This window comes from Gobio gobio (assembly GCF_949357685.1).
Source record: "Gobio gobio genome assembly, chromosome: 25".
In the NCBI taxonomy this organism is placed as follows: Eukaryota; Metazoa; Chordata; class Actinopteri; order Cypriniformes; family Gobionidae; genus Gobio; species Gobio gobio.
In genome coordinates, this window is record NC_137121.1 from 16,442,733 (window position 1) to 16,467,013 (window position 24,281).

Sequence of the window (24,281 nt, forward strand, 5' to 3'; positions counted from 1 at the left end):
TTGCCAGAACGTTCTGAGAATGTTTCCTGTTAGCTGGGTTGTTGGTGTTAAACAAGGCCTGAGGCATTAGAATATGCTATTAAAATATCCTGCAGGTTGTTGTGGATTTGTGGTGAACTGCCGATAAGGCAAAGGCTGAGAATCGTCTGAGATCCGCTGAGGTATTTAAAACACACTGGCTTGCCTTTAAAAAACCCAAACGCAGAGAAATTCAGCATTTAAACAGATACGGGAAAGTGTCCAATGTTACCTAAACACAGAGAGGGTATCAGACGGAGTGGTACCGCCAGCTGCAAGGCCATTAATTAATTCATTTTGGTATGCTCAGGCTGGAACAACCTTGAACATGTGGAAAGAGAAAAGAAAAACATCAAACATTTGAATTCATTAGAACTCCGAAGGGTTTTAACAAATGCACAAACCCCTCTGACTTACACATCATCCTGTCAAAGCCTTGTTATATATTGCTCTTATACATTATGTGCTATACATACTATTGTTCTAAATGCATGGTGATAGTTTTGGATGGGAGACATCGTGAAGGCTTTCGCTCTACAAATAGCACACAATGGAACACTTATGGAGAAAGGGCTCCTTGTTTAATAAAAGCTGAGAGGTCTATATCCTAAGCACACACTATCAATCTCTGGAGATGAAATTTTTCAGTCTCCACTTAAGTTTATGGGGAGAGAAAACTTTACAGAGGCTGGCTCGGCTCCAGGAGAGAGGAGAAATTATGTCGGGACGTTTCTTCAAAGATAGTATCTCTATGTTTGAGCGCCACGGCATCAGTTTAGTAGGAATCGAATACCACATCTACAAATCACTATGAAGTGCTTATCTTGAGCCAGATCACGAGCGCTGAACTGAGCAACAAGTCAACGTTGTTGCAGAAAAGGGATCAGATCTTGAAATAATAAATGCTGAGGACGGATTGGTTTGATAAAATTCACAAGCGCACCAAGGAAACAAGGTTGTTGTGGGTGCAGATTCAAGATCTTGTTTAGCTTGCGGTCACCTTTGTGATGTTTTTGGATCCATGACTCAGCAAGATAGTAATATCGTTCCTTAGCTTGTTTGTGTATACTGGTTGTTTTCAGTGGTAATGCATGCTGTGGACTACGTGCTACTGTCTAAGCGTTATTCAAGGAGACATTCTGTTCTGTATCTTGAAGTCCACAACACGTAAGACCGTTTTTATGGGTCAGCAATTAAAAATGCTAGTTTGGCATGAAGACGCTAGCAAATCCTTTCATGCCAGATCATTTGGCAACAAACTTACAAGAGTACAGTTACTTGAAGAGAGATGTCTCTGACTGCGTACGGGTTCATGGGCTGGTCAGGATAAGGGGCTTTCCGCAGGGAAGACTGTTTTCAATGTTATCATTTTGCTGAAGACTTTCACTCCAATTAGCAATAAAAACATCAACAATTTTAACAACAGATAATGTGTTAGATCACGCTTAGCAGTTCTTCAGATATTTTGTGATGACTACTATTAATAAGGACCTAGAAACTACTGAGTAAATAAAAACAAAATCAGTTTTTTATCCCACAATTGCATTCTCGAAGGGCAATTGCAACTTTGTATCTGCCGATTCAAATGCGTTTCTTATAATTGCGATTTTTAATCTCGCGATTGTGACTTTTTATCTTAAAATTGTACCTTTAGATCTCACAGTTGTGAATTCACTTGTATCAATTAAGACTTTCTCATAATTGCTACTTTATAACTCACAATTTTACATATCTTGCTGTTATTACTTCATCTCACAATTGCAACTTCGTTTCTCAGTATTGCGACTTTATAACTCAACATTTTACATTATATCTTGCAGTTATGACTACCTCAGTTGCGACTTTTCTCAGAATTGCGTCTTTATTACTTCAAATTTGACATTATATCTTGCAGTTGTGACACACAATTGCGACTTTATAGCTCAAAATTTGACATCTTGCAGTTATGAATATCTCACAGTTGTGACTTTTCTCAGAATTGCGACTTTTTAACAATTTGACAATATATTTTGTTGTGACAATTGTGGCTTTATATCTCAAAATTGTGTCTTTTGATTTCACAATTGTGACTTCACTTGTATCAATTCCGACTTTCTCATTATTGCTACTTTAAATCTCACAATTGTGACTTATTATCTTAGAATTGCAACTTTATAACTCATAATTTTACAATATATCGTGCAGTTAAGACTCACAATTGCGACTTTTCTCAGAATTGTGACTTTTTAACGCAATTTGACAATATATCTTGCAGTTGTGACACAATTGTGGCTTTATATCTTGCAATTATTTTCATAATTGCATTTTTTTATCACGCAATTGCCATTTTTTTTGTCTGAAAATTGTCTTTAGAGCTCACAATTGTGTCTTCACTTGACTTTCTCATATTTGCTACTTCAAATCTTGCAATTTTGACTTTATTTCTCACAATTTGACATTATGTCTTGCAGTTTACTTTTATCTCACAATTGTAGCTTTATATTTTGCAATTATGACTTTATCTTACAGTTGTAGCTTTATATCGCACAATGTGAATTTATTTTTTATTTTAAATTGAAATCGCACAATTACCTTTTTGTTTTTGTTTTTTACTCTGAAGCAGAAACGGGCTTCCATAAGAAACCCCTCAAATCTAACCAACATATCCGTTTTTTCTTAGCCGGTCAGCAGGGTGAGCAAGTCAGTGAAAGCACACTATATAAACACTCCTCAGGGACCAGAAAGTGATCCATCATTGTGCACTGCCATTGTAATGCTTCTAAGACTGATTAAGTCAAAGCCAGCTAAATCATCTGAATTCCTGCTGTGCTGTGGCCCTTGCTTTCTAGATTAAGATGAAAAGGCCTGCGCATTCCTCATTTGATAATTAATGATGCAACCGTAACGTGTTTCTGACGGTTGCGTAAGCGCTCATTAGCCATTACCTTCAACAAAACAAATTTGGATGAACACACTCTTTATTAAAAGTCTATATAGCCTGAATGAAGCATCAACTGTTTACTTTTAGTTAAAGAGCATGTGAAAGGTGAACTGTAGTCCAGAAAAACAGTCTGGATTCGAGGAAGTCGTAAAATATATTTGTAAATGTAATATGGGTGATAACCAAAAAAAAAGAAAGTCCACTTGTGGCTTCCGGTTTTGTTTAGGAATGATCTAAAATTGGAGCCAGTGGCACCAATAAGGCAGAATGGAACTGATCTGAATCTAATGACCTCTGAGCTCATTTTTCCTGTAATCTGACAGGTCGTAAGGTTGCACCAGTGGTCATTAATCTAGCAGTAGGGGATAAATACACATCTCTATTTCCCGCTGAAAATCTGACACACTGATTTACAGATTATATTGTGCTAAAATCAGTGAGTTAAAAAACATAGACGCAAAAATCACTCCTTCATATATGCCATATTTTGTATGTCTTTGAGGGGGAGCTTGGTTATTAGAAAAGTAAACAAGATCCATGGAATGCCAAATGCCAAAAAAGCTTTCTTTGGGAACAAATCAGTTCTTATTATTTGACAAAGGAGCTGCCACGCGAACATAAACACTGAGCTCAGACAAATCTGAGGTCCATGTAAAAATGTGAATATATTGTTAAGATGACGTCTAATAAATTAATAGGCTATCGACAATATCTCTTAGGCTTTTCCCTAGATTATAACCACTTACCACCAAAAGTTGATAATTATTGGAACACAAATTAGCACATCATTTTATATACTGTACCATCTGGATGATTTAACTATAAAAATGCCTTATTATATAGAACTATAAAAACGGCTATGAAAAATGAAATGAAAGGCTGTTTTTATAAAACAGTATAGGATATGCCACTCATGTCTTATACAGTATATGACAGAGAGAGAGAGAGAGAGAGAGAGAGAGAGAGAGAGAGAGAGAGAGAGAGAGAGAGAGAGAGAGAGCAATTGAGAAGCTTAGCTCATCACTGAGGAGCAGTTAAGGGTCGCTGACTGAACGTAATGGTGCACATCATTGAACCCTCACTGAGGGGGAGGTATCCATATCTATTTTCTCTCTGGGTTACAGAAACACTGTGCCACTTAAAATATAAAAAGCTAAATGAGTCTGAAAAAAAAAAAGCCTGAAGCTTTAAGCCATTAAATGTTGACAAATAAATGCTCTTTAAACATTTTTAAACCAAATTAGCACATTAGAATGATTTCTCAAAGATCATGTGGCACAGTATTGATACTGAAAATTCTGCTTTGTCATAACAGGAATAAATTATGTCTTAAAATATATTAAAATAGAAAGCAGTTATTTTTAATTGTAACGATATGTCACAATATTACAGTATTTTTGATCAAATAAATGCAGCCGTCGTGCAGACTTCATTCAAAAACATGACAAAAATCTGACAGATCAAACTTATTTCCCATTTTTAGGGCTCGGATATCAAATAATACTAATCTTCTGGCGCTCTTCGTTTTACATTTTGTTTATTTTTTTTACTCATTCAGAATTGTACGAAACTTGGCAAAGGTTTTGGCACTGAACACAAAAAAATCATGGACATGATTCGAAAAGGTTAAGTGGTACTGAAAAACATGTTACACTTGTACTCCTCGCGTTCAAAAATGACTGCATTGGAAATTAATAGGAGACAAATTTTATCTAGTGGAAACTTCTGGTACTGCACACAAACAAAATCGTACTGAAAGCTCCTTTTTTGAGATTCATGTTTCAAGCTCAAATTTAGAACACAACTTGTTTAGATTTATGGCTTTGATTTTCTTGCCGTTTTTGAAAATATATAATTCATATAAAAATTTAAAATAGTATTTTTGTGCATTTGTGCATTGTGTAAACAATAAACGTAAAATTCTGTAACTTTTTATAAGTCCACTTTTCTTTTCTTTTTTTTTCACTATCTCCCAACAGTCATCTTTAAAAAGAGACCAAACTTAAGTCTATGCTCCAAATCATTCAAGATTTACGACAGTTTAAGTTGGAAATTTCATTTTCAGGGCATGCTCAAAAAGTGAATAAATGGATTATAACTACATAATCCATATATAATTAAGTACTACAAAATATTAATTAAAAAACATTATCAAACTAAAATATAGTACATTCATTTCATTGAAATAAAACAATTCTGTCATTTTTGACCGACACGTGAAGAGCACCAGAAGTTTAAGTACTTAAAAAATACTTAAAACCAATAATTGTAATTATAAAGTCCAAAATCTTTCTTTTTAGTTTCACCCACCTACTAACTTGATTGTGAGAAGAAGAAAAAAACTGATAAACTTTACAACCTCGTAACTTTTAGTGTAGTACTTCGACAACCAGGAAGACCCTTGCAATACCCTTTAAAAGTTAGTAACTAAATACATTTGTTGCTTAATGGATCTCAGTGTGTCATTCACTAGTTCTGATTTAGCACAAGGGGAGGCCGTGTCGAGGAGGAGGCCGGACTGGGAGTAGAGACTGGGGGCATGCAAGTTTTACAAGATTCCCTGGAGTGAAGAAGCGCTCTCCATCATCTGGCTGTGACATCCCACTGACTTAGACTTATGGGCTGACACCTCAATAGGGACATGGCTAATGCAGGACGGCATGTGGGTTAAGATAGGGCTCCTGATCGCCCCCCACCCATCACAGCCGAAATGGCTCATCCTTTAAGATGTGCACATTGCCGGCTGAACAGATATATAGGTGGGGATAACATACTCCACGTATGGGGAGTACCGTGTACCCATGTGATCGCTTCTCATCTCTTCAGAATTAAAAGCGTATGGGCCAGCCATGGTGGTCCTTGAGGGGTATAATTCAATCAAAACAGCCGTCCGCTGAGCATTCCTATTTCTCATTGGATTTGTATTACGACGAGAAGATTAACAACTGGTTGAAAGAGAGAGGAACAGTCAGAACTTTGGGTTTGGGCTAATTTAAGGCCATATAAATGATGTGGATAGTGAACTTTAAACTCTGCTGACCTTTGACAGTAGTGGGCAGGCGGGGATTATCTTCTCGTCTCTCAATGTGAGGTAAAATGAGAAGGCCAGAGTGTAGATGATTCACAGCTATAGAGGGAGAACAAGACTGCACTGCCTTTTTTTAAAAAGGAAGGTCTTGAGCTTGCAAAATAACGTTAATGTAATTATTCATATACGTGCCTAGTTTGGTGCACGCTTGTCACCTATAGGGCTTTAAAAACCCTAATGTTTTTCCTCTAGAAAGAGGAAATTGTGGCAGGACAATTTGAACAACAAGTGATTATATTGAATCAAACACAGCACAAGCAGTGTAGGATGACTCCTGAATTATTGATTCTAATGAGTCAGTTCTTTTTAATGAATTAAACAAATATAGTAAAACCAGTTTAGTCAGATTCCCAAACGAATGATTCTAATGAGTTGGTTCATTTTGCTGAATCAAAATCATACAGCACAACCAGTGTACTCCGATTCCCAAATGAAGGATTCTTAAGAGCTGGGTCTTTTTAATGAATCGAAAACCTAAACACAACCAGTGTAGGTCAACTTCTGAATAAATGATTCTAACGAATCAGTTCTTTTTAGTGAAATATAATGCAACTAGTGTAGTTCCATTCCCGAAATGATTCTGAGTTGGTTCTTTTTAGTTAATTTAAACAAATGCACCGTAAAACTGTGATACTTAACTCAGGGTAGTTACTGACTTGTAATGTAATTTAAGTTGAAATTAACACCCAAGTTGATTGTACTTAAAAATTTAAGGCAACAATTTTTTTACAGTGTAAACACGCCTTTAGCAAGAATTATTATAACTTAAATTATTGAAATTCTCTCATCATCTAGCAATGGAATTTTTTTTTTTGGCCAAATTTAAATTCCTTATAAGTAATAAAAAAATGTAATGGAATGTTCAGAAATGGAAGATTATTAAGAGGTACTGGACCCGGTATACCATTAAATTCTACATCATTTCTAAATCAATCAAGGTGTAGAAATGAAGCAAACCACAATGGCCTAAGCATGTAGCGACAGCAACCCCTATAAACAGAAGTGAGCTTGTTTGCGCTTAATGTTATTCTAAAGTTAAACGAACATGCAGCGGCCTAGCAGTGCATATACAGACGGGTCAGGCTAATTTGCTGTGGCAGTCAGGACATGGTGATGGAATGTGAATGTCAGCAGGCTCTGTATTTACACACTATATAAAACCGACTAGTAATTAACACTAGGGCCCTCCCGCGCTCAAGTGTAATTGACTGTTTCAAAGGACTGCCACTTCATAATCCAGTGTGTGTATTAAAATTACGCTCTCCATATTGCCCACTCCCTCTAAGGATAAGGGTCAGTACTGCTGGCACAGTGGCTGAAATGCATAAGATTTCTTTACGAGGACATTAACATTTTGACATATTAATAATGAGTAAGTGTATTAAGGTGAACCTCGGAGGGACCTTGTGCTTTCATCAAGAGGTGCACATTTGCTTTCTGCTGGATGATTTTAGTACTAGGCGAACTGTTTTTGTGAGGCTCTGAAATGTGCTTAATTTGAGATGAAACTCATCTGGTTTATTTTCCTAAAATATAGCTTATTAAATATTACTGGATGGGCTAGCATAAGTAGCATTATAGAATAAACCAGTTTAATGTGGTAAGATAAAATACAAAAAATAAACTACTGTCTCCTGTCGTATTTCTTTATTTTTTTAAATAGTAAGTAAAAAAACTTTGCTTTAAAAACTTAAAAAGCTCATGTGGATCAACCAAAGTATCAACTTTCATTGTGACCAGTGTCGTCATATGCAACACACTATATTTTGCCATCTTATTGCCCTAACATGTGTCCACGCGGTCCCCACAGCCTATTTACCAAGGACATAAACTTAATGGGAGACTCATTTGCATTTGTTAATTTGGCTTGATATGTGCTAATTGATTCTTCTTACTTGTGTATTTTAATTATCACAAGTTATAGTTGGCCACAGTTTGTGTACCAAATGTAAATTAGCAATGTTTGGTCATTAAATGCCCTCTGAGGAATGAGCAAGGGAATAATGAGTGTTAATTAGCCTGTGCAGCATAATTAACAGGTTTTATGTGTAACACTTACCTTGTTTAACGATAGGTTAACATGATGCAACTGATGCAAACACCTGAACCTTTTAAGAAAGTCTGCAAGAAAATAAAGCTGCTTGAAATAATGAACATTTATTCAGTTAAATTCTTTGGAAATATATTAACAATTAACACAAATATCATATTTACTGTATTTGTTCAGATGGAGAGTAAGTAAAATATAAGCAAACACATTTGAGTACAATAACAACATTACCGATGTATGCCTTTCTAATGCATATCAATCAATTTTACGTCTTTTTTGAGGCGCTAAACCTTCAGATGACATAAATTCCTCGATTTTTGCAATTTGGGCCATTATGTCAGATTGTTTCCATTCCTCTTTTCCTTCAGAACTTGATGCCATAGGCCGGGTCTGTTTCTCCAGGCTCTGGAGTTTGGGAGGAGGAACTGTAGGAGTGCAGTCTTGTCGCAGCCCATTACCCACAGAAGAAGAGACTGGACTGCCACTCAGAGTCGAGCTGTAGGAGATAAGAACTTGATTGTCCTGCGGGTAAATAAAGTGGGTCATAAAAGTGCCATGACACTCTACCTTGATTTCATTCTGATGGAAGTATTAATAGCTATGAAAAGTGAAATCCACAAAACAAAAAACAAGAAACACAAGCACATTTTGTTTGTTTCGAAATGAAATAAATTAATACATTTATATAGTAAAAAAAAGTAGTATTTCTGATTTTATTTAAATAATATACTGTAATAAAAACTTTATTTTGTTTTTGGATCAAATGATAATTCTTGAAGGCAAAACTTCACTTCCATCCATTTTGATTGATTTAATTTGAGTAGTCCAGCATTAATCATAGTTGAAACCAGATATAACCATGTTACTGAAAACAACAGACCGCAGAACGATCTCTGGTTTATTCCATATTAGCATCTTAGCTCCCTTTGGAATTGGGCTGCATTTCTGTGATTTATACTTGGAGACTTTTGACTTGCTGTTTTCTATCAACATTTAATTGAGAATAATGCTGCCATTTCACCCTGCTGAAATACTTCTGGGAATGGAAGTTGTGTGTGCTACAGCGTTAGCCCGCTAGACTCTTCGCTTTCCTGTGTTTTTTAACTTACTTTCTCTGTTAGCATTTCAGAAAAAGATTGCTTGATTGCATTCCACTCTCCTTGACTCTCCTTGTTCATTTGGTGGGGACGATTGCTTGGAGTTTCCAATCTGTCAGGAGTCTTCATTACGGCTGTGAAAATAATATTTCAATTTGAAATGTATTGTGGTCAGATATTGAATCTTATTATTAAACAGACTCTATTACATTACAAGACTTGCCTCGTTTTGCCAATTTCTCCTTCATAAAAAGGGGAGCACAAAATGGAGAGACAAGCTCATGAAATCCAGAGGACCACAGCTCAGTTCTTGAGGGTGTTGGATGTGGCTTCCTTTTCCCTTTCATAAATGTGTCCCATGCAAAGGACGACGTATATCTTCTATTTTCAGAATCGTTTGAAGTATCTACCATTGAAATGCTCTTCTGGTCAACATCTGATTGGCCATTTGCTGTCGTAGACCTAGGAGGGGAAGGATCTTGGTCAGGGTTTGTGATCTTGGCTTCTTCAGAAAAACTAACCAGCTCAATATGTTGAGCTTTCAATGGTTGTGAAAGAGTCCCATCATCTTTTTCATCATTATTTTCTGATATGACCTCCACTGTGTCAACTTCAGTCGCTGAAGTGGTCTGATCAACAAGAGGCAACTGTTTAGATTCCACTTCACTGACCACATTGTAGAGGCTTGTTTCAGTCGAGTGATCAGCTTGGGAAACCTGGCTTTGCAAAGGTTCACAGATCAATTCAGGTGGTGAGAACTGATCTTTGGACTCATCAAGGTGTGTATCTAAAGATGTTGTGGCACTTGCACTATCAAACATTTCAGGCTCCTCATTGACAGTTCTGTGGCTTATCACACTTGGCTGGGTGGCAATAAAACCTTCTGTAATGCCCGGTTTGTCGTAAAAGACAACTGTGTCTTGTGTATTTGCTGTTTTTTCTTCTGAAAGTCTCTCAGCAGTTGTTTGACTTTCCTTTTGTGAAACACTGTTGAGAAATTCAGGTACGGCAGTCTGGTGGTCTTTGAATTCTTTGAACAGAGATGTAGCATATCCCTGGCTGTCCATGTGTTTATCTGATGTCTGGGATTCAGTCACTTTAGAAATACACAGATTCTGCTCCAGCGGTCTATCTTTCGGTTCCAAAGCCAAAGGGTCGTCGTCTACGGCATAAACAGACCTGGTTTCAGGCCCTGATAGCTCAGCGAGATGACCGTCTGTGTCACTTTGAGCTGGATTTGAGGGGCATCCTTTATCAACTGCGTTGCAGACTGGCTCACTTTCACTGACACCCGTTTTTGTTTCATCACACAACTTTGACAGTTGATTTGTCTTGAGATTAACGTCCTCAGGTCTTGAGATGTTATCAGACCCACCAGTTGAAACTGATGGTGAGATTACAGGTGCTATTTTATCCACCTGCATGAAAATGTCAAGTTCCTTGTCGTTTTGAGAGTGGACATCTTTTCTAGCCTTCTGAGACTCAATACTTTGATCTGTGTGAGGAAATTAAATACATGTATCATTATGAGAGAAAAATGAGAAGTACAGGTAAGCTTTCTTGATAAAGAGTCTCCAGTAACCACCTCCCTGCACTTCACATCATTCTGTATAAAAAATATTAGTTATAGTGGCGCCAAGCTTGGCTGGAGAAGACAACTTTGCATTCTTTCTTACCTGGAATGTCTTTATCAGGGTGACTTGTTGGTTCACAGTTATCATGAGGACTAATAAGACTGTCCTCGAGATCTTTATGGAGACTGCTCACCTTCACAAGGTTAATCTCGTTAGATGTTGTATCAAGAGAATTTTCTTGATCTTTTAGTTCAATCTGTAATAAAATATCACAGTCAGATTATAATTCAATTATCAAATGCCTCTTCAAAATGATGAGGTTTAGACCTATTTATCCAAGTACAATACCTAATCTACATGCTTATTAAATAATCCCAAATTCTGAATTTATATCTAATCATCCCACCTCGGAGTTATGAAGGTCTTTGACCTTATGAACTGCAGACATAGACAGCGGTTTGTGCTCTTCCTGGAGTTGATTATATGCCTGTTTTACCACTATCAGCTCTTCTCGATCTGCCTCTGTTGACATTTGCAATTGCAGAATCTGTGAGAACACCAAATTTCTTTTTTTAATTCCATTCCATTTTTAAAACATTTTAATTAAAAAAAATATATATTTTTATTTAACAACAACATATGGTTTTCAAAATCAAATCACAGTTCCAGCTCTTTCTTTAGCACACCAGTGATGATTTTCTAGAATGATTTTCACCTCTTCTTCCCAAGTGAGTTTAGAATTTTGGTATTCATCTCTCAGCCGAGCAAAGCTGTCGTCTTTTTCTTTAGTCCTCTCTTGGTTCAATCCATGTTCTGTTTTAAGGATCTGCAATAAAATTAATCACCCAGAAAATTTTTAATGCAATAATAAATTTTTATGTGTTTATTTAACCTGGACAGAAAATTCTAAACAGATGGAGAGGCCAATACAAATCAGTTGGCTTTTGTCATGTTAATAATGGTTTTAATCAGTGAATGACTAAGTGAATTAAATAGAGGAATGGAGGGAATAAAAGAGAAGGAGGCTGTAAACGGTCATTAAACACACTTACTATTATTGAGTTGCACTTTTTGTGTTGTAAATGTGCAAAAGTGATTTTCAGTTCACTCAATCAACTTTATGAGTACTAGGTGACCATTGTTTACTTCTGAATATTTATACCATATTAAGATTATTATTTTAAGAAATTCAATTAAAATGGATTAAACAGATTTTGCATTTTTATTAATGTGTTTATTTACTGGATACAGTTAATTGATATGCATTAGTTATTTAATGAATTTGATTTATTTTATTATTTAATGAATGTTAATGGTAATTTCCTGTTCCTGCTTGATGTACACATAGCAAACGGTACAAAAAATGTAGGTGTCTACGGGGAAAAAACAATAATTTATAAAAAAATAAAAATAACATTTAATAAACAGAGCAATTCCAATAGGGTCCTCGCACCGATGGTGCTCGGGCTCTAAAAATAGTTGCAGATTTGTGTGTTATTTAAGCAGAATGTGATGTTGCAAGTGGAGCTGGGTTTTGGGAAGCCTGACCTGATATTCCTCACGGAGTGTGCAGAGCTCCTGCTCTGCTCGGCTTAGAGCTTCCGTCTGTGTCTGCAGCAATCTCTGATTGTGGTGGAGGGATCTCAATACCTCCTGACACACACACACGTGTTGGGTTTCCATGTTTTAAAGGGACTTTCCATAGACATAATGATTTTTTACTGTACAAACTGTATATTCTATCCCCTACCCTTAAACCTACCCATCACAGAAAACTTTCAGCATGTTAACATTTTCAAAAAACATCATTCTGTATGAAGCCGTTTTCTTCATGGGGATCAAAAAAATGGACAAGGATTTCGGATATTGCCATCTTTTTGGAGATATTTTCAAATACATGCACGCACACACACACACTTAATTTCATCCAAGTGTTAAATCTAGAGTTACCTCTGTTAAAGGATACTTATTAGTTTTTTTTCTTCAATTGCTAGGGCATATTTCACAATACTTAGGTCACTTTTTCAAAACTCTTCACACAGTTCTTCTAACCAACTTTCATCTTGGCACAGCAATTCATTTCACATTCAAAATGCACTAAAACTACCAAAACGAAAGAAGAAAGTAGTCATTTAATACATTTTAGTTTAGTCCACATAGACCGCTGTTGTGCTCAATATGTGAAGAGTTTTGAAAAAGGGACTCGATTATCAAGAAATGTGTCTTAGCGATTGTAAAAAACTGTAAAAAGCACACAAAAAGGTCCAGATTTTTCAGAGGAGCTTACCTGCTTCTCTGCCCTCTCTGTGGTGGTTTCATTTCTCAGTTTTTTGTTAAGTTCTGTTTCCTAAAAAAAATATGACATTTAAAAACATCCTGCTATCACCTTTTATGATTAACAAATATGAAGAGATTCTACCACAAAGAGTCTCTGCTGAAGTTGTTGAAACTCTTGTTCTTTTAGAACAATCTGTAAACGTTCCTCTCCAGGTCTGCAGACCGATGACACTTTGAATGTAACCAGCTCTTTGTTGAGTCTCTCCAAATCCTAAATATGAAGTAAAAAAGCGGCAACAATTTGTGATGCAATGATGTAGCACTTCTCCTAACTTCAAAGCAAATACATTTGCAAACCAATAGTAGTTTCGTAAGCAGTACAATTTTTTTTCTTTTACCTCTTTCAAGGCTTTAATCGTAGATCCTTGTTTCTCATTGATGGATGTGAGTTTTTTATTAATTCGCATGGCCTCTTCAACTTAAAGAAAAGAGATTTAAAAAAGCTTGGCATCACTACACAGGCTTTCATTTAGAATTCACCTACAAAGGCCAAATAATTCATGTTCACAGAATGACAAATCAATGAAGAAAGATTATGAATACCAGAATACATACGAGCCCAATGTTTTTAGCATGGTCTCTATCAATGCTTTGCATAAATAGTGATAATAGAGTTTGAAGGCAAGAGATAATCCGGTTTAAACCCTGACTCAACTTCAACTGAAGTTTTGTTTGAATTAAATGTTTCACTAGGACGATGTTTGTCAGTTATGACAGTCATACCATTTTGTTCAAGTTTCTCATGGGCCTGCTTGACCATGGCACACTGTCTGGAGAGGGCGGCGAAACGTCTCTCCACCTCTCCCAGCTGATTCAGGTGGCTGTCTTTCGTTTGTGTCTGCAGCTGCAACTTTTGCTCCTGTAAAGTTTAAAAACACATTGTCCTCCCTTCGAAGAGGAATATCCCCATTCGGCTGTACAAGTAATAACAGTTCTTCTTCTCGGCAAGGGCAGATCGTGAATATATACTGCATCGGAGAGTTTGAAGACCTTTGTTTAACATCTCGGCTGAGTGCTCCTTTCTGCTAGATAAGGAGTCAACTTCCAAACATGCCTGAGGGGCTTTTATGTGAAGCGCAGCCCGTTACTGTTTGATTGTCTGTATCAAACTGATTCCCCTCTCCGCCATTGAAAGGTTAAACAGAGCGAGGCTCTGATATAAAATATTTTAATAGTGGTATTTTCACAGCGGCGCTGGCGGTTCACGTGTCACACCCTCCCTATCCGTTACTCCTGATGATCCGCTCTCCCTCTCAGTTCCTCCTCTTTAATTCTTCCCACTCCCACTTGCCTCTGTCAACAATTTATATAATTGGAAATCCTTACCAGCTCGCTTAATTTCTTCTCCAAACTGTACCTGAGCACCTGCAAGACAGTAGTAAAAGAAAAAGCAAGTGGTTTCAGTGTCTCTAGAAGAGCACCCAATGACCTTTCTAAAGCAGAATTTTATTATTATTATTTTAATACTATATTAAATCATATTCATAAAAATAAACAAAACGACACATTAATAAGAGTAAAGACTGATCTAGAATAACCTCTTGCTTGCTATTAACATTATCTGTATAATATTAAACTACTTGCATAATTCTGTAAATCATGTCAAGACAAGTGACGCAGTGTTCATGAATACATCACAATAATTGCTGTGTTTAGATACGAATTGAATTGCTCAGATTACCAAATAAAAGGGTAACAAGGGCCTTTATTGACTAATCGTACGGTTGAACCGAGGGTGTGATGAACCGTAGGAGAAAGCATATATCACCCATGTGGCATCATTTATCTGACAACACCAAATAGACCTACACAGACCCCCACTCAAAAGGTCAGCGATGAGATGGATTTTCCCACTGTTTTAGGAATATGTCCCTAAAGCAAAGTACAGAAGATCTTGTCATGTAAAGGTGTATGTTGTTATTGTATTGATTATGTGTACCTGCAGCAGTTTTAGTTCTTCCTTGAGGCTGATGATCTCTTTGTCTTTCAGTTCAGCCGCCAGTTGGTTTTTACCCTTTAAGAGGTCAGTCATATTTAGTCAAGTGATGATTAATTAGTATTTAAAAAAAGAAGATTGATAAAAACATACAATAAAATAGAAATATAAAGCGACTAACCTTTTCTCCTTCAATTCTTCGGATTTGGGCCTGAAACTTTAAATTAGACAAAATAATTGATATACTTGTGTGTGTGTATAAAATCTTGCTTACATAATAATAATAATTTGTTACATTTATATAGTGCTTTTCTAGGTACACAAAACGTTTTACATGGAAGGGAGGAATCTCCTCAACCACCACCAATGTGCAGATGATGCGACGGCAGCCATATTGTGCCAGAGCGCCCACTACACACCAGCTTATTGGTGGAGAGGAGACAGAGTAATGAACCCAATCAGTATATGGGGATGATTAGGAGGCCATGATGAACAGAGGCCAATGGGCAAATTTGGCCAGGATGCCGGGGTTACACCCCTACTCTTTTTCCGAAGGGATCCTGGGATTTTTAATGACCACAGAGAGTCAGGACCTCGGTTTAACGTCACAGCTGAAGGACGGTGCTTGTTACAGTATACTGTCCCCGTCACTATACTGGGGCGTTATGACTAGGGATGGGTATCGAGAACCGGTTCCAAATTCCCCAGAACCTGTGATTCGATAAGAAACGCGCATTTCGGTTCCACTTATCGGTTCTTGTGTGCGCAAAAGACTCGCATACTGTTTTCCGTGCTCTGCACACATCCAAAACGTGCGCACAGACAAATAATCATAATTAATCATAAAAGGTGATAGCAGGATGATTTTAAACATTCTGTGCCGCACACAAACACACACGTGCGCACAGAACGGCTTCTCGCGATAATGAACTGAGTTCTCTTCCTCGTCTTTTTTCACAGCACACAAACGGACAAATACACACAAAATATTCTCGTAAACACAGTTGGTTATGTCTTAAGACAGTTAAGAAGAAAAGATGAAAACATATGGGTAATCCGTGCAGCTCTTCAAGTGACGGCAGATTGTCTCTATGACAACATTAATCAAACAAAAGACAACGAGAAAACTCGCTCGCTGTTCTAGACAGAATATAATTGAAATATTTTTAATATATAGCCTATATTTTATTAATATAGTACAGTGTTATTTAACATATTTCTGTACCTGAATACCTGAAAAAATGTATTTCTTTCTATATTTATATCTTTGCTCAATTGTATTTATTTGTGCAATTGATCATTTATTTGTTCTTTTTTAATTACTGAGTGTTTAATTGTCTTTAATAATGCTTGAAATTGATATTAGTTAGGCTAGTTGTTTTTCCTCTGGTATTTTTCAACCATAGGCAAAAGTTCTGTGTTCTTAGCCTGTTGATTTTTGTTCATGGTATTCAGCTCCTATGAAATGTTTTACAAAAAGACTTGGAATAAATGTGAATGATATCTAAGTTTGTTTTTTTTTAGGAATCAATAAGAATCGGAATCGATAAGCAGAATCGGAATCGTTAAAATTCAAATGATATCCAACCCTAGTTAGGACCCACACAGGCCACAGGGTGAGCACCCCCTGCTGGCCTCAATAACGCCTCTTCTAGCAGCTACCTAGTTTTCCCAGGAGTCTCCCTTCCAGGTACTGACCAGGCACAGCCTTACTTAGCTTCAGTGGGAAACCTTGGGATACAGGGTGATATGCTGTTGGATTGAGTGTGATATCATACCTGTTTTTTTACAGTAGCAAGTGACTCTGAATTTTCTTCTGACATTTTAGAAATCTGACTTTCTAAGGTCTCCTGCAAAAATATAAGAATAAACCATTAAAGGGACAGTTCACCCAAAAATTCATCATTTACCCCATTGACTTCCATAGTATTTTTATTTTTCCCACTATGGAAGTCAATAGGCCCCGTCAACAGTCAAGAAATATATTCAAGAAATATCTTCTTTTGTGTTCAGCAGAAGAAAGAAATTCATACAGGTTTGGAACAACTCGAGGGAGAGTAAATGATGACAGAATTTAATTTTTTGGGTGAACTTTATCAATATAAATAGCTTTGTTTTCTATAAATGCTCAGTTTTTAAAAATGTTTCACAATGAAATCTTAGGAAGTTAATGGATTCCTAACAAACCTTTTGCCATTCTAACTCCTGCCTCTCCAGCACAAGTTTACAAATCTGCTCCTCGTGTCTTGTTTCAGCATCCTGTATCCAAAATGTTAACAAAAATACCATTCTTGTCATCATCAATAATGAAAAATTCATAAGAAAGGAATGGATTACATTTTATGTAGGTATCTGAACATTAGAGAGTAGATGTTTGCATAAAGCCATCATTGTCATGCAGGACTGCAGGTTTCAGTCAATGGTTTTCTACATAGTGGCTTTTATGTGCGTGTAGGAGTTTATTTACATTTTACTAATAAAGTGTGCTACTTGCAAAGCTGTTAACGTTTCGTAGGAGGACAATAAATTCAATAAATGGGGTTTGCAGGTAAAAACAGAGCACTAAAATTGGTGGGTCAAGTGAATCTTTCAGGACAGAGACTGATCGCATATTTGATTAGATGCATAAAACAACACAAAAACATGTGTAATGCATCAAAACAATTCGCTTTCAGCATCTGAACGAATTTCCTGTGTTTCACAAAACGACTGACAACATCCCAAGCTAATACAGTCATTTTAATGGAACACACTTTGCACTCTCTTAAAAGAACGCAAGAAGTGACTGCATTCAGCTGAGCGCGTTTGTCTGGCAGGAAATCCTCCATCTTAACCCCGGCCCTATAAACCAGAGAACTACAAAGTGTTAGTTTAATGGCATGCCTGAGGATCACATTGATTTAATGCCTTTGTTCCTCACCAACATCATAATAACAGTAAAACATGAGAGATACAATTGTTTATTTTTGCTCGTACAACCTTTAAACATGTCCAGCGTCAGGTTTTTAAGTGCTTTGCTCGAGGGTACCAGACAGTCATGCAAGCAAATATGTGAATTTGTCAGGTCCTGCTGCATGACCCCATTCTAATGTAAGTGTAACTTCTGCTGGCTTATGTCCAGATGGACAGAAAGTGCAGCTCGCTTTTAGTTCTTCTGAACGCTTATGGCACTCGTCCTCCCACAAAATTACATTCCTCAGTTCCTCACGAGAACCTTGATGTCATTCGGATACTAATAGACTGACATTCCTAATTCACTGAGATGTCATTTAGCAGCCTTTTAGGGGGCTGATATTTGTTTGAGATTCTCAATAAGTATGTGCACGTCTTAGGTTAAGACTGTTACGGAAATTAGTACGTAAATTATGTAATGTGATTAGTTTCTACCTGATTTGATGCTTAGTTAGGTTAGTTCAGTCATTTAAAATATATACATTTCATTGCTTTCTATCATATTTATTATCATATCATAGTTATTGCAAATGAAAAAACATGTATTCATATTATAAGTAAAGATAAATAAGATAAATACGAACTAACTAAATAAATAAACAGGGAGGGGGCCAATCAAAGGTGACACAGTGTTTTTTTTTTTATCTTTATCTCATTTGGTAATCAATTTAAATAATTGTCTTTAATTGCTGAGCCTAGCAGGGTACTAATGGTACTGCAACAACAAAAACCTAGTACAATAAACATAATTATTGCCTCCAATTGTACATCCCTGACTTAGTTTTCTCTAGCAAAAATGCCACTATTCCCTTTTTACACATTTGGTAACACTTTAGTATAGGGTCCAATTCTCAACTAATTCCCAACTAATAACGAGTTGCTTATTAGCATGCGTATTACTAGGATATTGGCTGTGTATTAGTACTTGTGTCAATGTCATGATGTGCATTATTTCCTTTTAAAATAATTTGATAAATTTATGACATACACTATTTTGCCAAAAGTATTGGGACACCCCTACAAATCATTGAATTCAGGTATTTTTCCGATCACTTCCATGGCCACAGGTGTATAAAATCAAGCACCTAGGCATGCAGACTGCATATATAAACATTTGTGAAAGAATGGGTCGCTCTCAGGAGCTCAGTGAATTCAAGCGTGGTACTGTGGTAGGTTGCCACCTGTGCAATAAGTCCATTTGTGAAATTTCCTCACTACTAAATATTCCACGGTCAACTGTTAGTGGTATTATAACAAAGTGTAAGCAATTGGGAACAAGAGCAACTAAACTCACGAAATGGTAGGCCACGTAAAATCACAGAGCGGGGGTCAGCACATGCTGAGGTGCACAGTGTGCAGAAGTCGCCAACTTTCTGCAGAGTCAATAGCTACAGACCTCCAAACTTCGGTCAAGAACAGTGTGTAGAGAGCTTCATGGAATGGGTTTCCATGGCCGAGCAGCTGCATCCAAGCCTTACATCACCAAGTGCAATGCAAAGCGGTGGCTAGGGATGTCACGGTACCAAAATTCCAGTAGTCGGTACCAATACCATAAAAATTGTACGGTACTCTATACAAATTTCGGTACCACAGCTAAATGTTTTTATTTTATTTAACTATTTAAAAAATACATATTAAATGTATTAAGTTTATTATTTATGATGATAATCATTATAAGTAAATAATACAACCATTTAAAGGCTGTATGCTTTTTAAAAGTAAACATTGTTTATAAAAAAAGATCAAGTGAAAAATAATCAACCATCTAGGCATAATTATTATTATTATTATTAGAGACGTATTATTATTACATATAGCTTAATCTACTGTAGGTTACAACAGTAGCCTGATATATTCTGTCAATTTCAATTTTTTAAACCAAACTTTTATTTGGACGGATTTCCGTGACCTTTGAGTGTCTGTGTTCATGATATGACAGTTTTCTCAAATGAAACGGTAAATTCTCATGAAGGGACGGTTTATGCGTTCGTGTCCTCATATAGTGACACACGGCAGAGACTACAAAGACAGCGAGCGAGTGTCACACGCATGTATGCGCGCGCTCGCCCGCGCCTCTGCGCCCCGTCATTCACACAGAGATGCAGAACATGGAGGAGTAATATTTAAATAGTATTTTGCAGTTTAATATCCACAGACACTAGTATATATTCGGCTACAGTCTGGAGCCCAGCGCTTAGAGAAACACGGAAGCCACTGAACGCAGCTGCGGGTACCGAATATACTCGGGAGTCAGTACTACCGGTAACACATAAATGCCGGTATCGTCACATTTTTATAATTTCAGTACCGACTTGGTACCGAAGTACCAGTACTTGGGACATCACTAGCGGCGGCAGTGCTGTAAAGCACTCTAGAGCAGTGGAGAAGTGTTCTCTGGAGTGATGAATCACACTCGATGGACGAGTCTGGGTTTGGGAGTCAGTGAAAGGAACTCTTAAAGGGTTTGTTCACCCAAAAATTACATTTCTTCCATTAATGACTCACCCCAATGTTGTTCCACACCCGTAAGACCTCCGTTCATCCTCGGAACACAGTTTAAGATATTTTAGATTTAGTCCGAGGGCTTTCAGTCCTTTGAATGTAAGTGTATGAACACTTTGCTGTCCACGTCCAGAAAGGTAATGAAAACATCATCAAAGTAGTCCATATGTGAGATCATTTGATTAGTTAGACTCTTTGAAGTGTTTTCATTACCTTTCTGGACGTGGACAGCAAAGTGTTCATACACTTACATTCAAAGGACTGAAAGCCCTCGGACGAAATCTAAAATATCTTAAACTGTGTTCCGAGGATGAACGGAGGTCTTACGGGTGTGGAACAACATTAGGGTGAGTCATTAATGGACGAAATTTCATTTTTGGGTGAACTAACCCTTTAATACTTCACCATACCAAGACATTTTGGACAATTTCATGCTCCCAAATGTGTGGGAACAGTTTGGGGATGGCCCCTTCCTGTTCCAACATGACTGTGCACCAGTGCACAAAGCAAGGTCCATAAAGACATGGACGAGAGAGTATTTTATGCTTTGTTATCTTAAACCTCCAAAATGTCAGGTGATGAAACTGTCCAAACAAATGAACAGGCTAAGAAAACTAATTAATATGGTGTCTTAATAATAACATATTTAGAACTAAATACTATGGCATCATCTTAGTTTTAAAGCTGTTGAGATAATCTCAATATATTCTCAAATGTCAGGGTGGCAAAACTGCAAACATGGCTCTTTAATTATAAATTGACATGGTAATAACAGTAAATATGATCCAACTGATCATTGTGACAGAGTGAAAAGGTTCTAGATCTCTCTCAAATACTGGTAAAAACTGCTCATTTCAAGTATGGGTAGGTTGGTACACCTTCCATGTCATACAACTATATGGTTATCCAGCCTGACATAAAAACTTTAAATAAAATGAAACCCTTTGAAATGTTATTTAACAACTTAAACTTGTTTAAACACATTGTTCAAAAATATGCAGTACATCAGTTTTGAAAAGATAAAAAAAAAAAACTTTTTTGAAGCTTTACTTGTCAATCACCCACTTATAAAGCACATATTAATGCCTTATTCTACATGATCATATTCTACATCCCTTAATCCAACCCAATATCTAAAATAAACAACTACATTACTATTAATAAGCCATAATTAGGAGTTTGAGGCAAAAGTCGTAGTTGATAGTGAGAATTGGACCCCAATCTAAAGTGTGACCACACATTTTATATTATCACTAGAAAACAGAGACAAAAGTAAGACACCATACCCTGTGAATATGCAACTCCTCAACCGCCTCCAGGAGACTTGTTTTAAATTCCAGTACTTGCACTGAGATGGTCCGACCATCATTCTCTACGGCAATGTTTGGGGTCTTCGGTTGACCGAGAGCACCTTTATCTTCCATCTGCAGACAAAAACAGCAGGAGTGTGTGTAAATCTTGGGAGGTTTTATTTGTGTATAATTTAAAACACATCATTCTGCTATGGAATATTTCCACTTACCAAAGAGAAAAGCTCTGGTCCGAACTCTACGCTCAACTCCATTGCGCTTGGAAGAAAACTTTAAGCACCTAAACAGAATCTACATATCAAATACAGTGTTTTTGTTTTATAAAACAGCAACACTATGATTACATAAACCAGTGTTTAATAAAAAAATGAAATAAAAATGATCAAAATAAACATTTCATCAGGCACATAATACAGTATTTTAGCTCAGTTGTAGGCTGTTTGCCGTTGGCAATCATCCAGGCATGATCCAATCAGAATTTAGAGCTGGAACTATTGGTTTTATAGTACGGCATATGACAAAAGCAACTGCAACTACATAAATTTTGCCTCATAAGAATATATAAAGCGCTGCTAGACACAGTTCATGCCAAAATAAGCTTTTTAAATCCCATCTCGAACCTATCAAGGTGAAATGGCGCCATGGTAAGAGTGTAGGCTAATAGGGGTCAGGGCCATAACACCGGATGGACAGATGGCGCTGTCATTCAGAGGGAATTATATAAGATATTTAATTTGATCTGTGCTTGGTCCACTGTATCGCCATCATCATGACTGACTTGTAAAGTGGGAGGGCTTCATTCTGCCTGGTGTTTTAATAGAAGAAAGGCTTTCGTCCATTTAGTCGCTGCTGATATATCAATCATGTGCAGGAATTAAATGATCCTGTTAGAATTTGCTACTATCACAAATGACCTGGAGGGCCAATGTCTTTATTCGCTTCCTCCGCTGATTCACCTCAGCAGATATTAAACAACTTTATAAGCCATGAAAGGCAAAATTAAAAGGACACCATCCATAAAATGGGATAATTCCCTGTCTGTGGTGTGATGTCCATATTACTGTCTGTAAACTGACTCGCATAGCCACTGATCTGTAAATGTGAATGGCAGTGGTAGGGACTCCAGGTGAAAATCTGCAGCGGTCAGATTTAACCTTTGACCTCAGACGATCAAACTTACAAGAGAGAAATCTGGATTTAATGTCTGAGAAGACTTTTAACCCCAAAATAAACCAAGTATAACATTGTTCTGAGTTATTAAAGGGATGGTTCACCCTCAAGTTGTTCCAAACCTGTGTGAATTTCTTTCTTCTGCTGAACCCAAAAGAAGATATTTTGAAAAATGTCGGTAACCTACTATTTAGTTGATGGACCCCATTGACTTCCATAGTATGGAAAAAGAAAAACCATTTGGTTACCGACATTTTTCAAAATATCTTCTTTTGGGTTCAGCAGAAGAATGATATTCATACAGGTTTGGAACAAGTTGAGGGTGAGTAAATTATGACTTTAAGCAATATTCTGTAACAATGGTTAGTTACCATATGGGCAAATTGCTATTTTAATTTACTACATTAAATCATAGAAAATTAAATAAAAATCGCGAAAAGCTACACAGTTTGAAGAAAATCTAAGTCATTTTATTAATAGTATTAATATTTTTTTAATAAACTATATTATAAAAAACTATTTTTAATTTCTACCGCGGTATTAGTATTTCAGCATAAGCTATTTTAGTTAACATGGTAAATTGTTGTTATAGGCTAAATAGACCATAAACATGACTTCTGTACATATATAAAATAAAAATAGCAATTTTTTGAAATGCTAAATAGCGTATTTGTGCACTTTACAAATGTTTTGGTAAGCTAAGCACAAGCTAAACTATCACAACATGTATTTATTAGTTATTTCTCCTCAAAAGTGACTAAACAGTTAATGACAAGAGCTGCAAATAGTTAAAAGAAAATGAATGGTTGTTTAATAAGCATACGTTTATTAAATGAATACTTTAAACAGACCTCGGTGACTCCGTTGTAGCCGCACTGACTGGATTTGATGTGGTTGAGGTTTAGTCAAGGATGCTATGGTTGCGCTATATCTTGCAGTAATAAATTATGGGATTTCTGTGCACTTTCCTCTCAAATATCACCGCTGAATATGTTTAACAGCAAATACTGCTGGTCTATTTATTATTTTTCCGACTTGTTTTAAATCACGTCACTCTGTAAACCCACTCGCCCTACCTGTGTCATCTCAGGCGGTAAAAGAAAAGTTGCCTTTGCTGCCACCTAGTGTACAGTGTGAAACGAAGGGAGAAAGCTCATCCCTCTGTATCTCACACACCCTTTTTTGTCGAAACGTTTGTATTTGTATATTTTTAGTTTGGCATGGCATAAAATAAAAGGCGAAATGTAGCGAAACATTTTTTCCTAACAATACATTCCAGTATTTAATTTTTATAAGAGATTTCTTCTGTACCTTTTTTTAACGTGTA

General features: G+C 36.7%; 2 protein-coding genes across 2 annotated transcripts in view; both read right to left on the reverse strand.

The window, feature by feature from the left end:
- The window catches only part of wt1a (WT1 transcription factor a), a 35,733-nt gene extending 27,356 nt beyond the window's left edge, over positions 1-8,377 (reverse strand). The window contains exon 1 of the mRNA XM_079809484.1: positions 8,086-8,377. The gene's annotated coding sequence lies outside the window, so the exon portion shown is untranslated. The remainder of the gene's footprint in view (positions 1-8,085) is intronic.
- Positions 8,160-24,055, reverse strand: ccdc73 (coiled-coil domain containing 73). Its single transcript, XM_079809483.1, has 19 exons — positions 23,806-24,055; positions 21,997-22,064; positions 21,761-21,898; positions 17,208-17,279; positions 16,799-16,870; positions 15,202-15,237; positions 15,024-15,098; positions 14,411-14,449; positions 13,808-13,943; positions 13,423-13,502; positions 13,167-13,295; positions 13,035-13,094; positions 12,296-12,400; positions 11,463-11,573; positions 11,154-11,294; positions 10,850-11,003; positions 9,397-10,668; positions 9,186-9,307; positions 8,160-8,598 (listed from the first exon to the last, which is right to left on the reverse strand). Exons 2-19 carry the CDS (start codon positions 22,036-22,038, stop codon positions 8,332-8,334), a joined length of 3,051 nt encoding a protein of 1,016 aa, XP_079665609.1. The 5' UTR covers positions 22,039-22,064; positions 23,806-24,055; the 3' UTR covers positions 8,160-8,331.
- Positions 24,056-24,281: the final 226 nt, after the last annotated feature.